Source organism: Ammospiza caudacuta, chromosome 10 (assembly GCF_027887145.1).
Source record: "Ammospiza caudacuta isolate bAmmCau1 chromosome 10, bAmmCau1.pri, whole genome shotgun sequence".
Taxonomy (NCBI): Eukaryota; Metazoa; Chordata; class Aves; order Passeriformes; family Passerellidae; genus Ammospiza; species Ammospiza caudacuta.
Window position 1 is genome coordinate 24,538,068 of NC_080602.1, and position 22,376 is coordinate 24,560,443.

At 41.9% G+C, this 22,376-nt stretch overlaps 2 protein-coding genes across 2 annotated transcripts in view; one reads left to right on the forward strand and one right to left on the reverse strand.

Moving 5' to 3' along the window:
- Positions 1-5,220, reverse strand: part of LOC131561722 (protein FAM169B-like) — a 39,574-nt gene extending 34,354 nt beyond the window's left edge. Inside the window, exon 1 of the mRNA XM_058811094.1 lies at positions 5,187-5,220. Coding sequence (XP_058667077.1) covers positions 5,187-5,220 — 34 coding nt within the window. The remainder of the gene's footprint in view (positions 1-5,186) is intronic.
- Positions 5,221-9,218: 3,998 nt separating this feature from the next.
- On the forward strand, positions 9,219-19,287 carry PGPEP1L (pyroglutamyl-peptidase I like). The gene is made up of 5 exons (XM_058811095.1): positions 9,219-9,364; positions 11,944-11,996; positions 17,310-17,426; positions 17,900-18,129; positions 19,050-19,287. The coding sequence occupies exons 1-5, from the start codon at positions 9,274-9,276 to the stop codon at positions 19,285-19,287; spliced, it is 729 nt and encodes a 242-aa protein (XP_058667078.1). The 5' UTR covers positions 9,219-9,273.
- Positions 19,288-22,376: the final 3,089 nt, after the last annotated feature.

Here is a 22,376-nt window from a genome sequence, read left to right on the forward strand (position 1 = left end):
AGAAAAGGGAGATTCAGGACTGCCATTAATTCAGGCTGAACATGAAATTCATGTTCACATCAGGTTTCCCAAAGAAACTTCTAATGGTTTAGGGTGATTGCTGCTAATACCTCTGACTTTGTGAACATCAGCATCAAGTTCTTAATAAATACTGGTTTTCATACAATCAAGAAATGGGCAAAAGTGCTCCTGGAAAAGTCTCACTTTGACTACTGAAGGCAGAGGTATGGATTTTGGAATTATAAAATTATTCAGGTGGGAAGGGACCTTAAAGATCATCAATTCCCTGCCATGGGAACCTTCCACTATCCCAGGTTGCTCCAAGCCTGGTCCAAACTGGCCTTGGAGATTTCCAGGGATGGGGCAGCCAAAGTTTCTCTGGTGTCAAACTTGTCTTTTCTTGCATATGGAAGCAAATACCCAAATGGCAAGAATTTGTCAACTTAATTATTTGCCTATCCCCTAAACAAAGTAAAATACACAAGCTCTCCAGAACAACTGGAAAGAGGCAGATTTGAAGGAAAATGACAGGAAAGGTTCTGTGAACAGCAGCAGATCTTTTATGAAGCACAAGTGCAAATGCAGATAGTGGCAATTCAATCCTCTACAAAGATAGAAGGTAGAAAGGAGGATGCATCACTCCAAAGTCCTCCTGTAACTTGAGGGAAAGGAGGAAAACAATGACTCCCATTGTGATGAGCACAGAACGGTGAAATGACAGGAAATGACAACTGAGTTTGACAAATGGTCCAGCAGGGAGATGAATTCATCCCACAGGGAGAAGCCAGGCAGACCGACAGGACACTCAGAAAATGGCTGTGTTTGAATAATTAAAAGTTATTACTGGAACACACACGGTTACAACCTGGCACCAGGACTAGGATTTAAGTACCACATCAAATACATTTCCCCTTTACTACCATCATCCAAAGGAAGCGTGAGAAACCTAAAGCCATGCCACACACAGCCCTTAACATCAGCTCATACAAACCACAGCAGAATGTGGCACACCAGGAGGACCTGAAAGCCCTGCTTTGCAATCAGAAAGGACAATATTCCCCAAGCAAAGTAGCGATGAAAATCTGAGACAACTGTCTGGATTTTCAGAGATACCAGCTTCAAATACCACATAATTTGAGCTACAGATGCTTTACATCTGACAGGCCTACTGCTCCCACCAGCAGAGAGCATAAGTCTGCCTGAGAAAGCCTAGCAGCCTTTCTCCAAATTACTTGCAAGGACCAATTTGCACAGCCAGAATAATTTCAAAATAAAACAATTAATTTGGGTTGGGGGGGGAGAAGGAAAGAAACAAAAACCAAAATCCCTTCCCCCACTAATTTCCACTTTGCTAAATTTATTACATGGCTGCAAATTAATACATCACCTGCACCAGCTATCACAAGGCTGTCTCAGAACTTGCTTTAATAAACAGCTGCCAGTAGTGGAGGAAATATGTAAACATCGCTCTCGTTTCTCTGTGCCATTGTGTCAGCTATTCTACACGTCTTTGAAGGTGCTCCAAAATCAGCATGGCTCTGCTTTTCCCTTTTTCTCCTTTTGGGAGGAGGAAAAAGCAGAGAAGGAAAGACAGGCTGGCAACAGAGGGCTAACTCTGTGCTTGCTGTGCTCTTGATAGTGCGGCTCAGTGTGTTCAACTTCAGTTTACACAGGCCTCTTCAGTAAGGACAAAAGAAACCACTGCTGGTGGTTAAAAATGCAAAAGGTTTTGATTGCAATTGCTTGACAATCAGCCAAAGATATGACTAGGGGGAAAAACACAGCAAGGCAGCTATGACCAGAATGGAAGAAACAAGGAAAAACACATGGCTCGACTTCAGAGCAGAAAATTGACTTAGGCTTTGCATAAATGACAGCATACCTCCAAGCCTGCCTTATCCACAGTCTGCCTGCCATGGGAACATGTAGGCTAAAAGCAGAGCCTATTAAAAGGCATAATGTTTCTAAACGGCATCTGTTACGTCCTAATAAGCATTACTTAAAGGACACAGGCCTTAGAATTGCTACCAAACGTGCATTTATCTGAAACTGCTGCAAGGCAATCGTTACCACAGCGTCACATGACACCACTGGAATCTGAATAATAGAAAATGTTATTTCGTTTGGCTTGAAATCATTATGCAGGAAAAATATGGAGGCACTTTCTGAGATTTTGAAACTGTGCAACTTCACAGGAATGAAACACCAGCAAGAATTACATCAGCGGAGCCATTTGCCATCTGTTGTCAGTAATACCATAAAGCCCAGCCACCAGACAGCAGTTTCAAAGGTTACAAACACAACGTTTTCAAGCATCCACAGACCTCTGGGTAACTGAGCAGGACACAGTTTCCTTCAGAGATATGTGCAACCTGAGGGTCTGCCAATCATTCAGCAAAGACAACATGCCAGAGCTGGGAATTGCCAGGCGAGGCGTTTGGAAGTCTCTCAGTATGCAACCTTTACACAATGTGGCAAATGCATACCAGCCCCATCACGCAGGATCCCATAACGCGCTCGCAGCCATAATGCCTGCACACCTCCCACTTGCAAACTGAAACCGGCCAGACTTTCTCCTCTGCTGTTTGTTTTCCCAAACTTCCCCTCAAGGGAAGGAGTGTGTGCACTGAAATGCTGCTATGGAAAGGGACTCTGGTTTGTTTGCTGGGTTTGGACTGTAATTTTCCTTTGAGGGAAGTATTTTGGATTTTGTTTCCTGATTTCTTTTCTTTCTAGACTGTAACTACATATTTATGTTAAAGACAGCAAGGTTTCAACAACTTGCCTTAGCTGTGGCAATGTTATGGCAGCCCTTACCTCTTATGCACACACAGTCTGAGTAAAATTCTACCTGTTCCATACATGAGATTTTAGTCTGGCTGTTAATCAGTCTCACCTTAGAGCTCTGAGAAGCTTTTTCAGTTGCAGAGGCCACATTACTGACAGTGCCTATGTGCTACCTGAATTTTGTGTTTCCACCTTCCAGGCTGTTGACCTCCTTCCTGTAAACTGATTAACACGGATTTCATGGAGGGCAGGGAGATTTCCATCTTCCTAGAGAGACAGATGGAAATTTAAGGCTTCATTAATGCAATTGCCAAACTAGACATACAGGTTTCTCATCCACTATTTCTCAGGCTCCAGAGCTGCACAGACGTGGCTGCTCACTGTTTCTGTTAGGTGGTTCACATACAAATCTGCCTTTCAAGGTGTTCTATAATCAAAATGAATTTGCAAGAAGGCTGAATTTAAAACAAGTACCTCAAGTTCTAGGTCAACAGCTGGCCTGCTTCTCAACAGCGAGGTTTACCTGGGACCTGTAAAGGGCTTTAGAAACCTGGAAGTGTAAACATTCTTTCCCTGTGAAAAACAGTTACAGGAACAGCAATCAAGACCGAGTTGTAGCATCTCAATCACAGCACAACATGAACTGAAAAGCAATTTTTGCACAAGAGCTAATGGCTGACTCTACGCACTCTTTAAGTGTATTGCATATTCAACCTGCTTATTGACAACTGCTCCACAATTATTTTAAACATAATCTATGCAATTACATAACCTCACCAAAACTCAGACAACACCTAAAAACAACATCAGCTGTCCCAAAAAGGAAGGGGATAGAAGAACAACTATTCTAAACATTCAATCTGAGTGTGATGAAAAAGGGAAAAATGTAGACATTAATCGAACTGCCCAACATTACAATGCTTCCTTGGACATGAAAACCCAAATTCTATTCATCTAGAGATATTTTATTTAAGAAAAACAGTAGAACTGAGAATCTTTCGTCACTCCCCCAAAAAAACAGCATTATTACAATTGTTTGACTTCCATAAGTGGTTGATAGGAGGGGAAAAATAGAGCAATCTGACAGCAGTGCATTTAGCCATGAGCAGCTAGAGGAACTAATGAACAACATCATTATTTTACTGAAGGGGATGAAGTAGGTGCTTTAGATAAATGGCAGCAACTTAAACTGTGTTTCAGAAGATAAATTCACTTTCTCTCCATTTACCTGCTAGCGTGACAAATTAAGAAAGAAGAGTATAAAAACAGAGCAGGAGGGAAAGCAGTGCAAAAGCTAACTGAGGTGATGCAATGGGCCCTTATCCAAACAAGTGCATGAACAGAAATTGTTGGAAGTCCTCCTAGCCAAACACAAACCCAGAACATTGCACATGCCAGACTCCTCTGCAAATCCACAGTGAAGGTGTACAGAAGATCCACCTATGCTAAAATCACGTTCCTTACCAAGCACCGGGAGCTTGGCCATTTGGGAACTGACACAATGTCTGTTCATTTCAAAGCACTGCAAATCCACCAGGTACTGAAGGGCTGAGTTCTGCTGGGCAGAGCAGCTCTTCACCCACTACCAGAAACATCAGAAAATCAAGCCCTGCTGAAAGGAGATGAGGGGAGAGTGGCTTTTTCACAAAGAAGTTCATCCTCTATGTCCATGTGCTTCTTGTTTTAGTCACCTCGTCAATAGCAAATGAATACTTTTAAAAGGAAGGGTACTATATAGCATATGTATTGAGTAATATATTTATATACTAGACTTTGTACACTACTTTGCAGTATACAAAGCCTTTTACATCTCAACACCAAACCAGTCCAACTATTTTTGTGTGGTCAAGAACCAACTTACTGCTCCTTTGTCCCTGTTGAATCCTGCTGCTTTTGTTAAACCCTGATTTTTGCTCAGTTTGGGTAAACAACTGCTGATGTACTTTTGAAAATGGGTATTTTTATGCAATGTTTCCCATGATCCTTAATGGCTGAGTACTTGAGATCTACTGACCTACAGGTGGATCTGATCCACCTGTGCTGAGACCCCAAACAGGAGCTCGGGGATCATCCTCTCCCCAGCATCACCGAATCACAGCGGGCAGGACCCACCAGGCCGGCTCTCTCTGGGCAGGCTTGGACCAGCCGAACACCTGGAAAAGTCACCTGGACGCTGGGAAATGGGAAAATAAACCCTGCAGCACCTGCTGAGGGCGACCCTGCGCGCAGGGCTCGGGCTGTCCGCCTCCCCCGGGCGCTGCCGGGAGCGCGGCCGTGAGGGGCCCGGCCCCACCGGGGCACGGCCGCAGGCGACCGGGCAGAGCTTCCCTGGACAGCCCCGAGTGTTTCGCGGCGTCTCGGCCGCCCGTGGCCTCCCCGAGCCGCCTCCTCCCTCTTACCCGCGGCGGCTCTTCCTCCTCCCTCGGCCGCCATCACTTCCTGCGGGGCGGCGCGGGCAGCCCTGAGGGCGGGCCGGGCCCGGGATGGGGCTGAATGGGCTGGGAGGGCGGAAGGCGGGGAGCAGCGGGGCCGTGCCCGGACAGGCGAGGGGAGCTGGCTGCGGGCGCGGGCAGTGCCCTCAGGCTCAGGCAATGCCCACAGCCTCAGAGAGTGCCTCAGGCTCAGGCAATGCCGTGCAGGCTCGGGCGATCCCCACAGGAATGCCCTCAGGCTCAGGGAATGCCCTCAGGCTTGGGCGATGCCCACAAGCTAAGGCAATGCCATCCAGGCTCGGGCAATGCCCACAGGCTCGGGCAATGCCCTCTGCCCCCGCCATCGAAGCACGGCCTTGGGAGAGGGCCGGCCCACTCTGCATCTGAACTTAAGAAACTCCGACAAAAATCTCAAATTATTTCTTTTAAATGCAGAATTAATTCTTTTAAATGCATAAATTTCTTTTATCTTGCACAGAATGACAAACCGTAAACCCAGCGCCAGTTTGTGTTAGCGCAGGTGGCATAAGGCAGAAGGCATAGGAGGGGGAAAAAACTGGGTTGCATGTGCCCTGCTAAGTCCTTTCTCCCTATTTTAAAAAAAAACCTAAATTTAAAAACCTGTCCATGCACAGCCATTAGTTTTGCTAATACTGCATGAAGACCAGAACTGATATTAATAATAGCCACTCAGCAGTTGGCTATATTCAACTCATATTCAGTTGCGATTTTCCCCATAAAAATAGGTATATACCAAATCAATTAAATTGCCGAAGAACTAAAATAAATAATCAAACAACATAAAACACATGACAATTTCTATCCAAAACCAGACCCTGGCACAGCTTGCCCAGAGAATCTGTGGCTGCCCCATCCTTGGAAGCCAGGTTGGATGGGGTTTGGAGCACCTGGGATAGTCTAAGGTGTCTCTGCCAAAAAATAAAAAAAAGTGAGTGAAACTGCCACTATTTTTTTTTTTATTTACCATTTCTATGGATTTTATTGTAGAAGAGGCCTCTTTCCTCAAGGAAAAATGAGATTTACACTGAAATGTTTGTGTCCTCTCTTTCTGTGACACCACTTTCTATCTACATAAAGACCAGCTTCAGTCTTTCCTGAGGACCATTTATTTTTATTAGAATGGAAAAGAAATATGGAGTTTTAGATACTGAAATTTCTATTTAAAGTTCCATTATAGTTTAGTGTTAAATAGCATAACAGCTTGATTTCTCCCTCCTCTCATCAAGTGTTGAACAGCTGAGATAAAAACTGAAATATATTAAACACTTCCACTTCACAGTTTAAAACACTGGTCAGTGCCTGCCAATAACAAGAAATAAAAGAAATATATATAAGTAATAATAAAAGAGATAAAAATTAAAGAGCTGTTTCTAAATGAAGAGCCATATTCTGGTCTTCTTGCCATCTACTAAAAAGCTACCCAAGCAGTGTGCTGCCAGTGTGGTCAGAATGCATTTGCAGAAAATATATTTTTCTCGTACTCAGCAGCAGTTCAAACAATTTTTGAAAGTATCAGACAAATGTGCAGAAAAATATTCAAGGTGATAACCAGGATTTTCATAGCTGAGTTGCTTCCATTTCATCTCCACCTCAAGATGAGTGCCGTGCCAATCACATCCATGTGTAGCAAGAAGAAAAACAACCAGAGTTTAGCTGAGTCAGCTGTGTCTGTGACTTGCCTTCAAATAGCAAGGGCTTGGGTTCTTAATTATGAATGGGGAGATTAATTTGCACAGACCTCAAATATCCAGTGACCCTCAAATCCATTGTTTTGGGCACAGATACCCATGGGAGTGCTAATATTAAAGCTCCAATCATACTTTAACAAAAACTTCAAGAGTGGCTTCGACTTCAACTGAAGAAATGTTAGGGGAAAGAAAAGGTTTCATTTCATCTCTGAATAATTTCTGAGTAAGGCCTAATTCAAATTTCTCAATTCTTTTTTAACTGTGTGGCACAGCTGCAATAAATGCATTATTCCTCCAAGTATACTGCCATGCACAGAAAGCTTGGGAATATGAGCAACCAGTTAAATCAGTGCAAAAATTAATTTCAGAGGTCTCTGTCAAATTCTGGTTTACTTAAACCACTAGCATTCCTCCCACACTTGCACAAGCATTTACCAACACTGAATCAGAATCAGGTCTCAGAATCTTTACTTCCAATTCAGCAAACATCTGCTTAAGAAAAGGTACTAACTTAGCTATTCAAGACAATACTTCTCCCCCCACTACAAATTTCTATCAGCTTCTTCATAAAGGCTTAGTGAATTAATCTTTGCTACCCTGTATTTCTTTTCTACTCCCTTTTGCCAGCTGTAAAAACTTTAAAAACTAGTACTACATTCCAAAAAGATCATATCAGTTGTTACAGAGTGCATGGAACTAATAGACTTACATCTCCCCTCTGGAAGAATATCTCATGAAATACCTAATATTTTACAGCATTCAAGCAATACCCTTCATATATATATATGTATGTATAAAGCAGCTCTCAGGTCCCAAAGAAAATATACATTCTCACTCTGGAAATTAATTAAGACTTTAAATCTTGCCTTATTCTTTACAAATTCTTTGTTCATTAGGCCTCCCTGTACTTTGATTTTTTCTTAAAAAAAACAGCGCAAATCAAAAACAACTATGAGAAGACTGGTATGTCATTGCCCTGTTCAGAATTATAGGAAGTGTTTTAATGACTGGTCAAGCATAAAAATTATTGGATAAGAGTCTTTGACATAGGAGTGTGAAGGATTTTAAAAGTAATTCAGTGCTGCCAGTGGCAGATGCTGCCTTATTTAAAGCTGCAGAAAGCTCTGAAAGTTTCCTGTATTGGAAGCTCCTTCAGCCCCAGCAGCCAGCAAAAGTTAATTCTGCAAGTTGTGTTAGTCAGGGGAAGAAGTGGATGGTGGAATCAGAGTCTTTTAAATAAAGAGACTCCACACATCATTTTGTGTCTCAGCGCAGGACAATTTAAATGACAGACACAGGTCATAGCTCCAAACCTCATTCAGCCACCACCCAACCCAAGGGATTTCTTCAGGGATTTTTCTTTTTTTTTCCCTAAGGTCTCACAATTACCAGCTCTCTTGAGATAATATAGTGGCTTTCTATTCTTAGCTTATTTCTCCCCTCCCTCTCTCTTTCTCACACACACACACACACATACACACACACACACTTCCTACTCAAAACAGGACCCAGTGAAACCCTCTGCCCACATAGTTATAATTCCCAAGAGAACTTGCATATGCTTTTGTTTTGGGCAGTGACAATGTGCATATGTTTTGATTTCAGGCCCCCCCCCCCATTGGCTCTCGGGCTCCACTTTAATGAAGACAGACCAGCTATTAAACTCACCAGTTTCAGCAAGCTACAACCCAGCTTCCAGAGTTCCTCTGACCTTGCAAGTTGGAGTGAGATTTTCTAACATGTTGCCTGTTAAAGGGTACTACGGAGTAAGTGTTTTGGGTTAGCAAATACACACATTTTCCTGTTGGTGTTTGGTTTGAAAAGTATACAGTGCTTGGACTCTTTCATAACAAGCCTGAGATAAAGATCAAGAGGAGTAAGTCAGATAAGTGCTGTGAAGAAGGACAGCAAAGTTACCTCTGAGCTTTAGTTAGTAAGGAGAAGTCCAAGAACAGTGGAAATGGACAGTTAATTTTTTGTAGTTGTAATTCCTTGCTGTTAAAGTGAGTTACAACTGCTAAAAACAGAATACACACAGAGATAATCAAACTGATTAAATTAATTTTCTGTTTACTTGCACTTAAACAAGTGATGAAAAATATTGCTGTATATTTTGCAAGAAATTTCTTAAGCTTTTCCTCTTCTTCCTAAATACTCCATGCCTGGGAGAGGAAAGAGTTTGGGGCAGTCCCAGTCAGTCAGACTTCTATCTTTAATAGAGACGTAATCATTTTTGCTTTAAAAGTTACATGAGTCACAAATCATCCCTGTCATGTGAAGCCAGAGTCATCAGAGTTGGAAGAAAAAAGGTGCCCCAAATGAAGTTTGCTACAGATACCTGAATTATGATAATGCTTGGAACTGAAAGACAAGAAGATTCCACCTCCTGGAGCACAGATATCATGGATTCAAATTCCAACACTGTGGTGGTGACTGGTAAGATTTTCATTTCATTCTTTGAGCCAGAGATGGTATGCACGCATGCTTGATCTTTGTCATAAACAGTTTCCTGGAGGGAAAAAGAGTAGCAAATGGTCATACTAACATTTCCAAATGGAAAATAACTTGCTGTGCCTTCCTAAGAAAAATCAGATGCATGTCAGCGGAAACAGACTGCATTCTGCCCTCTTTACTGCCATCCAGTTGGGTTTGTTGTTCATTCTCTCCATGTTTTAATCTTTGTTGACATTCTCTCTGATCCAAACCACATAGCTCAAGGCAGTGCAGGCTACTATTAGATAAAGCTTACCCAAAAGAAGCTCTGAAGCAAGAAAACCAGGTTGCATCACAATGTCATACAGTCAGTGTCCAGAATTAGAGCAGCACATGGCAACTTTCAGGGGCTCAGTTTCATGGCAAGGTAAGGGAGTTTTAAACAGGAGATGCTGCCTCATCACTGCTAAACGAAACCATCCCATTTAAATATACCAAAGGAACATGCCTGAACATGCAGCACAAGGGACCAAATTTGGAATTTCTCTTGCTGGCCCCAAATAGTGCAGCATCACAGAGTCAGAACCAGCAGCTCAGAGAGTGCTGAGCTTTAAAAGGTTAAAGCTCCTAAGGAATGCTGCTGCTTGCTGTTCCTCTTGTTGCCACTGGCTCATCTAAGGGCAATCATTACACATATCTTGACATGTGAGTTGCTGGATAATTTTCCACTGCAGGTCATCTGAGGATATAGGAACGAGGGTGAAGCTACATCAAAGAGATTTGCATCTTGCTGTTTTCAATTAAACACTTGTCTTTTTTTTTTTTGTTTGTTTAATAGCTGCAAGATGGGCAGAACTAGTCTGGCTTGCTCCAGCCTAACTGCAGATGAGCTGGATGGGAGTGCAGGAAAGGGCAAGAGGTATTTGCTAACCTCCTAAAAGGCTGACAGTCTGGTTCTCTCCTATGATATTTATGGCACATACCCTTGTTGGGAACACTTCTTAGCACCCTGTTAGTTTTTTCCTCCCTTTAGATCACCGTTTATGTCCAGAAATCTCCTTGGTCAAAAAGCTTTAGACTAGTTAAGACACATGTGCATCTTTAATCTACTACAGAGATTTCCACAGCATGTCTCTGTCACATTTTCACCTGCTCAGAATATAAACCTGCTGGCAGGGAGCCCAGGTTATTATATGGAGCCCAGTCACATTCATGCAGTTACCTCTCCACACTGCTGCAGGAATTGCAGTAAAATTCTCATACAATTAGTTATTTTTCATAACAATTTTATCCTAAGCAGTAGTTTCTTGGGGCCACCCCTGACACAAGTGTTTCATTGTGAGCTACTTAATAACTTTATTATAATTCTGCAATTCTGCACACACAGGTACAGAAACTTGTACAACTACAGCTCCAAAATGGAGCAGGTGCCGCCTGAATTTTGCTCTCAAAGCAGAGTGGGAATAATGGGGTTTTATGTTTCCTGGAAATGTGAAATGAACACCATTTTCTTTGTTCCCTCACCACAGGAGAAACTCAAACCTTGTCAAAAATATAAGCTTTTCATAACATAAAAGAGAAAAGATGGAGCAGTTATGAAATAAATATTAACAAATTAAGAAATGCTTAAAGTCCAGCACTAATTAAGCTGTCACAAGCCTACATTTAGGCTTAATTGTCTCTACATACAAGTAGCTTTCACTGTGCAAAATAGCAATCATCTGCTGTCAAGTATTTACTTTTCCATTTAAGGATTTTAAATATTTAAGAGTTATAGCATTAAAACCATTTCACAAAATCATTTTCCTGACACCCAGTATCTAGGACTTAGCAACACTCTGGATTGAGAACATTAATTGAGATTAATAAAGATAGTGGGAGTTTTCCTTCAAACTTTTTAATGACAGAATGCCCATCTGCTCAAAATTAGGTCTTTTCCCTTTTTATTAAAAAAAAATCCTTTCAAAAAAAAAGATGCATAAAATTGAATGTAATACTTGGGAGTCAAAGTGTTCTTTCCCCTTTTCTCCTCTCTTTTCCTGGGGGCAAAAGTGAAGACATTTTTCCCAGCATCACAAAAAAGCACATTTTCCCAGACAGAAAACTAAGTTTTCATTACTTGCTATTAAAATAAATTTTACTCTTTCAAACATTTTCATTAAGTATGCATGTCTTAATCTTCATGAGCTTTAACAATAAGAATGATACATTAACTGTGACCCAGGAGTATTTAATACCATAACTTTTAGTAGTGGTATTTCTATGGATGATGAGCCTTCCCCAAAATTATCATTTACGTGATCTGTCCTATTGGAGGTACATTTATCCAGCTCCAGTTAAGGCTCTCTCATAAGAAAGGTTTGACATGAATGGAGATTGCAGGATTACTTCTTTTATCAGTGAATATACAAATTGAAAACACTGTTCCCTTAAGTGTTACTAAAGCTAAATCCTATCTAAAAAATTCAACCTCCATAACCAAAAATAGGAAGATAAAAATCCAATATGTGTGTGCACACATCAACACCTAATCTGCAATTGTAGAGTAAGCACAGGTTAAAACCACCTTTCTTTCTTTTCAGGTTTTGGTCCCTTCAGACAATACCTGGTTAATTCTAGCTGGGAAGCAGTGAAGGTAGGCATAAAAAGGACAAAAATGAGGGAGGCATTTTATTTTTCAGCCACCCCAACACAAACTGGTCTTATGCTCTCCATTCCCTTTTCATGACTCATTAAACAGAATTGTGCCTCATGGAGCAGACACACAACATGGAACAAAGAGGATAATGCATTGAAATATTATTTTACTTGCTTTATTTTTGGTGCCATGTAGGCACTTTAAAATATTATTCTTCATTTTAAAATTTTATTTTTTCTTATGGTGCCTTTTCTACAACTATTGCATGTGCCACGGGTTATGTCTGTCTGTAGTAAACCATCATCTCTCCTATCACAGTTCATTTTATCCTGTGTGAGGTGATTTGCTTCTCACACAAGTGTAGCCTATTGAGTTCTTACTGCCTGCTTCAGGAACACAGAACCTAAATACTGCCAGCTCTGAGTGGGAGTTCACATTTCAGCTTTGGCTTCCACTTTCAAATGACAGTGAATTCTACAGTTAAATTGAAAACAAGGTCATTCAGAGGGGTTTTTTCCTCCATACACCTTGACCAGCAGTAATAAATCTCAAATGCAGTCTTGAAAATTCCTGCTTGTTTCCTAAATCCGTGTAGCAGAACAAATTTAGCTGGGGGATACAAAGACATGGTTTGGATACCTGGCTTTCAGCATCAGCTGATTCATTCTCCCTGTCACAGACAGCAGCCTTTCCTGGAGTTCAGTTACTCTCATCAGGTACCTATGAACAGAGTTATTGTGAGAGGATCTTCCACATAAGTTTTTAGCAATCCCAAGGTAGAAAGGAGGTTACACAATGAAATCTGAAACTAGTGGGGGAACAGTCAAAGTAGTAAAATTAAATTGGAGCATTGGTCCAAAATATACATGAAATGACAGATAATATTGGTAAAATGGAAAGTAGGACATGTAAATCAAACCAAGGGGGCTGTGTTCTATTATGAAGACTGAAACTAGTCCATACAATTTTTAATGCTTTTGGACAATGAAGTGAGAAAGTCAACTACAGGAAAGTATTAGTAATGACAGAAAGGTGATGGCTCTATAGGACTATAACCATAGTAGAAATTTTGGTGACAGCTACTGAATATCTGTTTTGAAACTGAAGTGCACTCAAGCCAAGATGATTGAAAAACAAAGAGCCAGTATGTTTTCCCAAAGACCAAAGCTATAGTAATTTCACCAAAACATACATATTTTCTATTCTAGCTTTGTTGAGTCAAGAATGCTGAGTGCAGCTTGGTGTTTGGTAGAATAAATCTATTGCCCCTTCCAGGTCTTGAGGGGTGTTATCCCTGTAGGCTAACAAGAAACAAAAATCCTTCTGTGATACCTTTCCACATCCCAGTCATGACAGGAGACCCATAAATTATCTTAACTCTAACTTGACATGTGCCCTAAACCACAAATATTTGTCAGTTGACAGTGTTCTTGCTCATTATTTCCTGATTCCTATTGGTTCTAATTTTGGGTGCAAGGTCATCCTCTTCTGGCTGAAAATAGAGCATATTCTTTATCTGCAATCTAAACAGCCTCGTGAGGACACACCAATGGGATGAGTTTTCTGTAACAATGCCATGAGCTGCCCATGCCAGGGACTCATAACAAGGGCCACAGCATTCCCGAGCAAAACAGATGTCAGTCCTTGTACAGGGAGGAGAACAAATCCATTTCCCTCTGATGTGGCACCCTCTATGTGGAATTAATTTGTATTCAGACTGGGGATGCTGCTTTGGTTTCCTACTCCCCAGCAAAGGTGGTTAATTCAGGCAATTCAGAGAAATTTACTGCAAATCTGGAAGCACTTTGAATTTCGATAGGCTTCTCCACACTAAATAGCAATCTTGTAGTATTGTTCCATTGGCCTCATTCAGGGGAGTAGCCCTATGATCTTCAGGAAGCTTATGCACATATATTAAAGATAGCAAAATTTAGTATTTACATCTGGAAGTAATCCTGCCTTGGCTTGCGGTACCTGCATAGATCACTGGAGTGACATAAAACCCTCTGGCCAAGTCTCTTTGCTGTGAACCACGCAAGTGTGCACTCAGATTCATCCTCAGCAACGCGCTGAGCAGCCAGAACAGACCTACTGAATATAACTGGACATATGGCTGAATGCCTTTGTAGCATTACCCAGAACTATCCTAATTATTACCCCAAAATGAAGTAGGTGCTTATCAAAAGCCTGGATAGCACCCTGAGTGATGATGTAATGCTGATACACACAGCCTTAGAAGTTCACATCCCAGAAGGGTCCTCATACCAAAAGCCTCTGAAATCCTGTAAAAATACAGTTAACAGTTCCAGTGTCCTAATTCCAAAGCAAAACCTCACTCTCCATGCTCATGAAATGGATCCTTGGCCAAAGAACCATGGCTGCCCTTCTCTGAGCAATACTTGGTCTTACACTCCACTGTTTCCTTAAGCTCCTCCACAAGGTGCTGCTGATGGGATCAGCTGTGCCAGTCCAACCTTTTTGCTGTGTCTCCTCCTGCAGAATGGCCTGTCTGCATCTTGGCTGCAAAATGACCTTTCAGAGCACTCCACCATCAAGGTCAGAGTCCCCAGTTAATAGGGCACAAATGTAAGTTGAGTGACAACATTCATAGTAATTAAACTGTTAGTGCAAAGAACAGGTCACATTTCCAACTGCTTCTGGGAACTATGTCTGCTATCAGGAGATGAGGATCAGATCTCCCAGCACAGTTTTTCATCCTGCCACTGACCATGTGGTCTTTGGAAATCTGTCATTTAATCTGTCTCTCTCTCCCCTTCTGCTTTAGTTTCATCATCTGTGAAACCAAGACATTGCTATTTAGTGCCTTCATTTCTGTGTTGGAACTCTCTGACATCCCTGAAGTTTTAAGAAGGTTATCTACAAGATTAGAAAAAAACCCAACAACTTAAAACAACCAAAACCCCAAACCAAACACATAAACAAAACCCCACTAACCAGCCACACAAAACAGCTTTGTTTGCAATGTACTTGCAGTCTGGCTGGGCCAACTGAAACCTCCTGGTTTCCTTTCTGCACCAGCATGAGCAGTTCACAAAATTAACACACACAACAACCTTCCCAGCAACCCAAATCAGTGAGAACTCAGGCAAAATCAGTGATGTTTTCCAGAGTTTTCTAGAAGTTCTAGCTATTTCCAACACAGAGAGCTTCCAGCACCAACCTGAGCACAGTGCTCTGCGAATCACTTCTCGTTGGATCAGAACACCAGTGGACCAGGACTATGACGACAACTCACAATAGCTCAAGGTCAGCAGCTGATAATGCTGGATTTCTTCTCCCTTCTAGAAGAACTTCCCAAGAAAGAATCTTCATGTTTTCTTTCTAACCACTTTTCCCACAAAACAGTCCTCCAAAACTCTTCTCCTCCTTCGAAATTTCCTTTCCTCTTTCAACTACACAAGACAGGCACTTGTTTACTGAATTCACTCACCAGTGTGAGTTTCCATGTGCTGTTACCCTCCTCTAACCATCTTCAGTCTCCCACCTTTAATGCAAAATTGGTTCTGGTTAAGGCTGAGACAAGGAACAGCCTTTTTTTATTTTGCTCCATGTTTACACATCTGGTCTAACAGGGTGTAAGTCCGTGGCTGGGATTGTTAGACAACACAGTAACACACATTATTGACAACACAATGAAATTGCTTAGGACATAGAGAACCATCTTCCCTTGACAAAAATTCTCAGGCATTTGCTATGGCCAGCTTCAGTTTGGTCCTGCACAGAAGTATTTCTGTGTGATTCTGCCATGACAACTGGTGACAACAGAATGTCTCGACCCAGAGAGCACGAGAGGAGAGCAGCATTACAGCTGCCTTTGGGTCTCCACATTCTGCACCAAAATTAGGGGTAGTCGAGTCCTCTAAGCCTTATAGTTTAAAAGAAAGACTCTCACTAAATGTAAAAATTAAAAATGCTTTGGAAAAGCAAATGCTAATTGTGAACCAGCTGGGGTTTTCTTGTGTGGAGGCTCAGGCACAGTACAGCATTCTTCAGCAGGATGATGCAATGGGCTCTCAAAGACTGTCAGCGCCCACAGGAAAAAAGGCTGGCACTGTTCTCCAAATGTGTTTACTTCCCTGCAGGCATTGTTTCCTTGCTTGTGTCAAATAGTTTACTGAGCACAGCTAATCAATGCTTCCGCTGACAAGAAAATTGGAACAGTTTATATAGGAAGTGAGTGGTGAAGGGCAGATTTCCCAGAACTGTGGGCCTCATCCGCAGGGGTATCCTGAGTGAGAAACAAAAACCTGAGATGATGATGACACTGAATAGTTACAGGTCTCCTGGGCCAATCAGACACCTCCACTTTGCCTGTGCCCCCTTAAAAACTTAGCCTGTACCATCCTTTGGGACTGGTTTACCCAAATGGAACAGGGATTTTCAGCCACCATTCTGCTTTTCTGGGACAGAGCTTCCCACTTCAGATGAATTCCTTCTGCACCCTGCCGCTGCAGCTGCTTACCTTCTGCTGAGGCCTAGGCCTGGCTTGTTAGCCCTGTTCCACTGACAAAATCATTGCAAGTCACTTCCATGTGACATTTATTCTCCAGACCATCTTCCACACCTGGCCAAGCTGCTGCTTTGAAGGGTGCCCTTGCTCCATTCACCTCAATTCTGGGCACAATTTTTTCTTCGGGAAAATTGTGTGGAAACTCAACTGTACATAATTGACAGAGAAGTAACATCTCAGTGACATAACCTTTTACTAGAGAAACATTCTAGACCAAAAAATAAATTAAACTCATTCTAAATGTGACTTCCTCATGTTGACAGTGACCTTCAGCACAGCTTACCTGAACCTGGTCAAGGCAGCAGATCTCTGGAGTGAAAAAGTCATGATTAAGGTGAATTCTCCTTGGTTTTGTCTCTTGGCAGTGCAGTTTTTCTGCCAGATCTTTCAGAGAAACAGCTCTTACCTACAGCAAAGCCTATTTAGATGCTTTCAACGGTGGAGCTTTTCTGAGAGATGCTGCCTCATGGTTCCCCAGGGACCAGTCCCAAAGCAATAACCCCTCCCACCCACTGGAGGCTGAGCATCTCCTTGGAAAACACAACAATGGCTCCACACGGATAGATGTGACATTAGGAAACTGTTTAGCACATTTTAGTCTCTTCCAGTTAAAAGAGAGGGAGCAACAACAAAACCAATCTCATTGCAGACCAACGACAGGAACCATGGGCTAAGGTGTGGCTCTTTCAGGTGTTTCCTCAGTTGAATCAGCCCAGTTTGTTTATCAGTCAGAAATCCAATGCTCCTTCATGTCTTTGGTGGCTTTTTTGTAAACACAGGAGCTGTCCAAGAGAGGCCTCGGTGAAAACATTGATCTCCGGATCATGCAGCTGCCAGTGATTTACCAAAAAGCAAAGGAGCAAGTCTGCAAGATATGGACAACTCTTCAGCCACTGGTGGGTAACGATGAAGTTAAACAATCTCCTCCCCTCCCCTGAATACAATGAAAAAAATCTCCAAGGGAGTATTGCAAAACATCAAACAACTCTGGAAAGTGACTGTTGAAACTGTGATCAAGGTTCCAGCTGAAATTCGGAGCTGAAATTCGGAGCACACACTAATTAGCATGCTGGTTTAACCCCATGCCAGTTAAACAGCATAACTGATGCTGAACAAAGGAAAGGAAAATATCTACCACAAACTGCAAAAAAGGTACTGCTGCTCTGCAGGCCTGACTAGACTCAACAAAAACTACAGCCTAATTTGGTTCTCATTTATAATACCTTACCAAAGTTTTCTTTAGACATGAGCAAGGCTCCCCACCTTGAAGCCAGTAATTCACATACTTCTTGGACCTTTTGCACCACATGTTTTTAAAAGCAGGTCTCATTTTTAATTTCCTATTATTCACTCTGGTGGGAAAAACCAGCTTACAGTTCACGTTGGGCTGGCTTCGTCCACCACAGCACTCATCATCCTGGAGCAGTGTGGGAAGAACAAAGGCTACCAGGAGAGGGATGCTCGTGGCTTTCACCCAGAAGGTGCCTGCTGCATGCTAGGTGGCCCGGAAAAGATTGAATCTGCAATTAATATGAAGACTCTCTGGAAAAACGTCTCAGTGGAAGGGATTGATATCATCCTTTCCAGAGATGCAGGAAGGTAAACATCGTGTATCAGGGGCTCACAAAAACAACTCAATCTGCTCATCTAACCCTGGAGAATCTTTGCCATGAGCTCTCCTCCAATCAAAATCACTCAAAGCAAATTCTTTAGAGGGGCACAAGTATGAAACTGGGATGATTTTAAATTTTATGTAAAGCAGCCTTCATGAAAAGCTACAGCCAGTAGATATTTTTCCATAGATTTGTAAATTCCAAAAGAAACAAGTTCCAACATAGCACACCCTGTGATGAGCAACTCCAGTAAACCTCAGCAATTTAGCGAGCCTGAAAGCAATACAGACTAGTAGCAGATTTTAATCTATTTTTCTCAACTGGGAGGGATACAAAATGTAAATAGATACACTGGAGAACAGCAATTACAGGTACTGTTAGAACCAGGCCTGTGATCTCATTATGTGTTCCAGTAGCACTGAAGCAATTTTCTACTATGGTAGTCTTCACTGGAAAGGAAAACAAACCAGTAATTTTATTTTAAATAAAAATCAGCTAATATTGGCCCTTCAATTCAAGATATGCACCTGAATTTTAAAAGGTGGAATGATCAGAAAAATCTCTTCAGACAGAGATTTTATAACTTAGACAAAAACTGTGTTACATGGTTGTAATTTCCAGTAGGGTGTGTTACCTTTCCCACCCCACAAGAATGTCTTGTGATTTTATTTTTTTTTTTATTTAAAGTTCTTTGTGGGTGGGTGTCTGAGAAACCAAACCATCAGATAAGCAACATTTGTTTCTCAAACTTGGTTTATTTCAGCATTTCCTTTATTCACTAAGCAAATATGTTCTTAATAATTTCATAAACCAGATCTGGTTTGGCTACTTAGAATATTTAAATTTAATCAAGGTTTACTGAGCCTTAATTCAGGTTCCTGGTTTTGTTTTGTTCTAATATTGCAGGTACATCTGTGATTACACCTACTACACTTCTCTGTATTATGGCAATGGAAGAGCTGCTTTCATCCACGTCCCTCCATTATCTGAGTCGGTAACAGCAGAATTTCTAGGAAAAGCATTACAAACCATTATCTTAGCAATGTTAGAACAGTGTGGGCAACAAAGAGAGATGGATCACAAAGGGAAAAAATGCGGATTTCTTAGAATGCAATTCCTTACCTCTGAAATGAAGCAGATTTAAAGATTATTTAAAACTCACACACAAAGGATTTTATAGCCCACGTTACTTTCAGTGAAATTTCCTTGCAAAACCCAACCAGCTATTTGCATCTCTTAGAAAGGGCTTGAGGGGAAAAATCCCAAGTGATTGGTGGTTCATATTGCTAACAATAAAGTTGTTCAGATTTCAGAAATTGTGAAACTGGATTGAAAACATTTTAGGATGCTTAATCCTGGTTCTGTTGGTTAGAAAAAAACATCAATAAAGACTTGCTGACCCCAGATGGATGCTCACAGCTGTAAGGACGCAGCACAGGATGGACATAACAGAGATCCTCTTCAGCCCCTGTTTGAGTCCAGAGTTCAGCCCACAAAAAATTTGGGTATGGGGGAAATCAAAACACTCTTGGCGATTCTGGTGTGGGAAGTTTTACAGTTCTCTCTTACTGACCTGCTGTGGATGCTGCTTTCCACATCAGCAATGGGTTCTGACTTAGAGTGACTTCAGAGAACACAGAAAACTGGAAACCAGCAGGATCTATAATACCTATAATGCTGTTGGTAACTTGAGTTTCAGCCCAAAACAGCCACTTTCCCCAAATTCTCAGTGCCTCTCCCAAGGAGAAAACCCCACAGTCCTTCCACAGAGCACAGCCCAAAGGCAAATCCAAGAGCTAACCTGTCCCAAGAGAGGCAATCCTGAAGCACTGTGCTGTGGGGAGGGCTAGGGCACGTGAGGTTCCCTACAGAACAGGCACCAAAGGAGATCCCAAATTGTAAAACATGGGAGCACAGACGTGCTGGGTACCACAGAGGGTCACAGCACTGCCTTCAGCACACAGGGAATGTCCACGCTCTCCTCTGAAATCCTGCTGCCAGGACACAAGGACAAGTTGAAATCAGTCAGGAACAGCACAGCAACAGCTTCATCTGGACACCTGGGATTTCCTGAGGGAAACAAAAGCCTGTTCCTCAAGCACCATCAGTAAAGAGGACAAGGCACAAACACACCAGCACAGGCTGGGGCTTCAGGCCACCACTGAGCCCTGTTTTAGTCAACACCTTGATGCCAAGAGTCTGAGGAACTGGAAATGCCAAGACAATGCTGGTTTTCTGGCCGGTCCTTTCCAGTGTTACAGAAAGCTGAAAACCAGGTGCTGGCTGGCTGAATGCCTCACATGGGGATTGCTCTGCAGGTAAATAAATAACTAACAATGCTCACCTTATTCACAGGAACCGCCTCGTGCAAACTGCTCAAATCTCAGCCATGAAGGATCCAAAACCTCTGTGTCTCTGGATGAAAATGCTTTTGATTTCAATCAAACAATGGCAGTACTGACTCCTATTAAGAGTAGCTCAATTAGATGCAGCCAAAAGGGCAGTGGAAGACCAGAGCAGCTTTGCTCTGAGTTTTCTGACCTGTATTCGCTTTGCATAAAGAGCAACAAAATCAGAAACAAACAAATGCATACAGAATTCTTTTATTTAACTTAAATCATGTAGTACTGAAACTACTAGAAAAAAGCAGAGTAAGAGAAACTAAAGGAGCCTTAGCTTCAGCCATTCAAAATAGACAAAGTTTCTTCTTTTCATAATGTAAAGAATCCCGAGTATATCGCAATAACAGGAATAAATTCTTACAACAGAATATACAAAAACATTTTGAAATTTTTTATCTACTGATTCATTTTAATATAAACACAGGAATTTCTTTAGGAATAATTTATACACAGCAAGTCTTTTAATGTAATAAATTGGCCATGTTATTAATTTTCTCTTAAAAAAATTTAAACAAGAATAACTGGAAAATGTATTTGCAACTGCATCCATTCCTTAGCACTTTCTAGTTTTTTGTCCCAGAGGTAGACAAACTCTGGCCAATCCTTTCATCTCAAACCTCACTGGTTCAGAAAACAGAAGAAGAGAAAGGTGTCCCTGTCCACAGCAGAGAGGTTGGATCTTCAAGATTTTTAAATAACAATAAATAGGGACCCTCCCTTGCTCATTTCAACAAAGCTTCCAATGGTGCTCTACAGCTTTACACAAGCATTTAAAAGTGATAAGAAATTTGCAAAGAACTCTTCAATAGTAATTACCAAAGCCACCTTCCCTCTTTCCCTGATGCAGTGGCATCCTTCCCAGCAGGTGCTGAGCAGCCCCGGGAGCCTGGGGAGCAGCAAACCCCGCTCTGCTTCCCTGACCAGTGAGGTTCCTGTCATCCATGAAGGTAACTGCCCTAGACAGCAAAGTGAAATGACCACATAAGAGGAGCCCACCCCAACCAGAGGGCTCTGGAAAACCAGGATACTGAAGATACAGAACATTTTCCCACCTCCTTTACTCACTCGTTGTATACTGAGTCACAAAGCTTGGGCGGGACGGGGGAGAGGGACAAGCCATGAACTGGACAAGTCAGCGATTCCTTTTTGGCATATTGTAAAGCTAACTAGTAAGTGGTACCATGGAAAAACTGATCACAGACAGACACACCCACACACAGACACAGAAAAGTGCCCTTAAATTATATTTTAGGCATTTATAAACTACAAACATTTTATAAAATTATTCTATGTACTTACAAAACGCAATGAAACATTTAGTTAGTTCTTGTAAACCAGATCTTCGTCAACTGACTACCCGTAATCTACTGGACTTGAAGCCCTATTGAAAATGCTAATTAATGGTTACTAATCAACAGAACGCATACCCAAAAAAATATATATGAGCACACACGCATATGCACACACACAAACTAGTGAAGTCCTAAGGTACTTGCAGAACAGGCCGGCTGCAGGCGAGACTGATCCGTACAGGCCGATGACCAACCACTGCCACACTCCTGGTAAGGAATTTACTGCTCCAGCTGCAAAGTCCAGAGGTTCATTTGCAAGTACCAACAACCTCAATTGAGACACCTGAGCACTGCTGCTGTCCCACAGATTAAGCTCAGGGATATTACCTCAAACTTCTGCCAAGCCCTGTGTCTCTGTAAATCCCCACTGCTGCATCCTTTGTGGTCAGGTGTCTCCCCACAAACTCCTCTGTGCTGACTGATCCAGCTGCTCCATGTCAGAGGCTGTTCAGCACCTCTGAATGAGGTGTCCTTCAAAG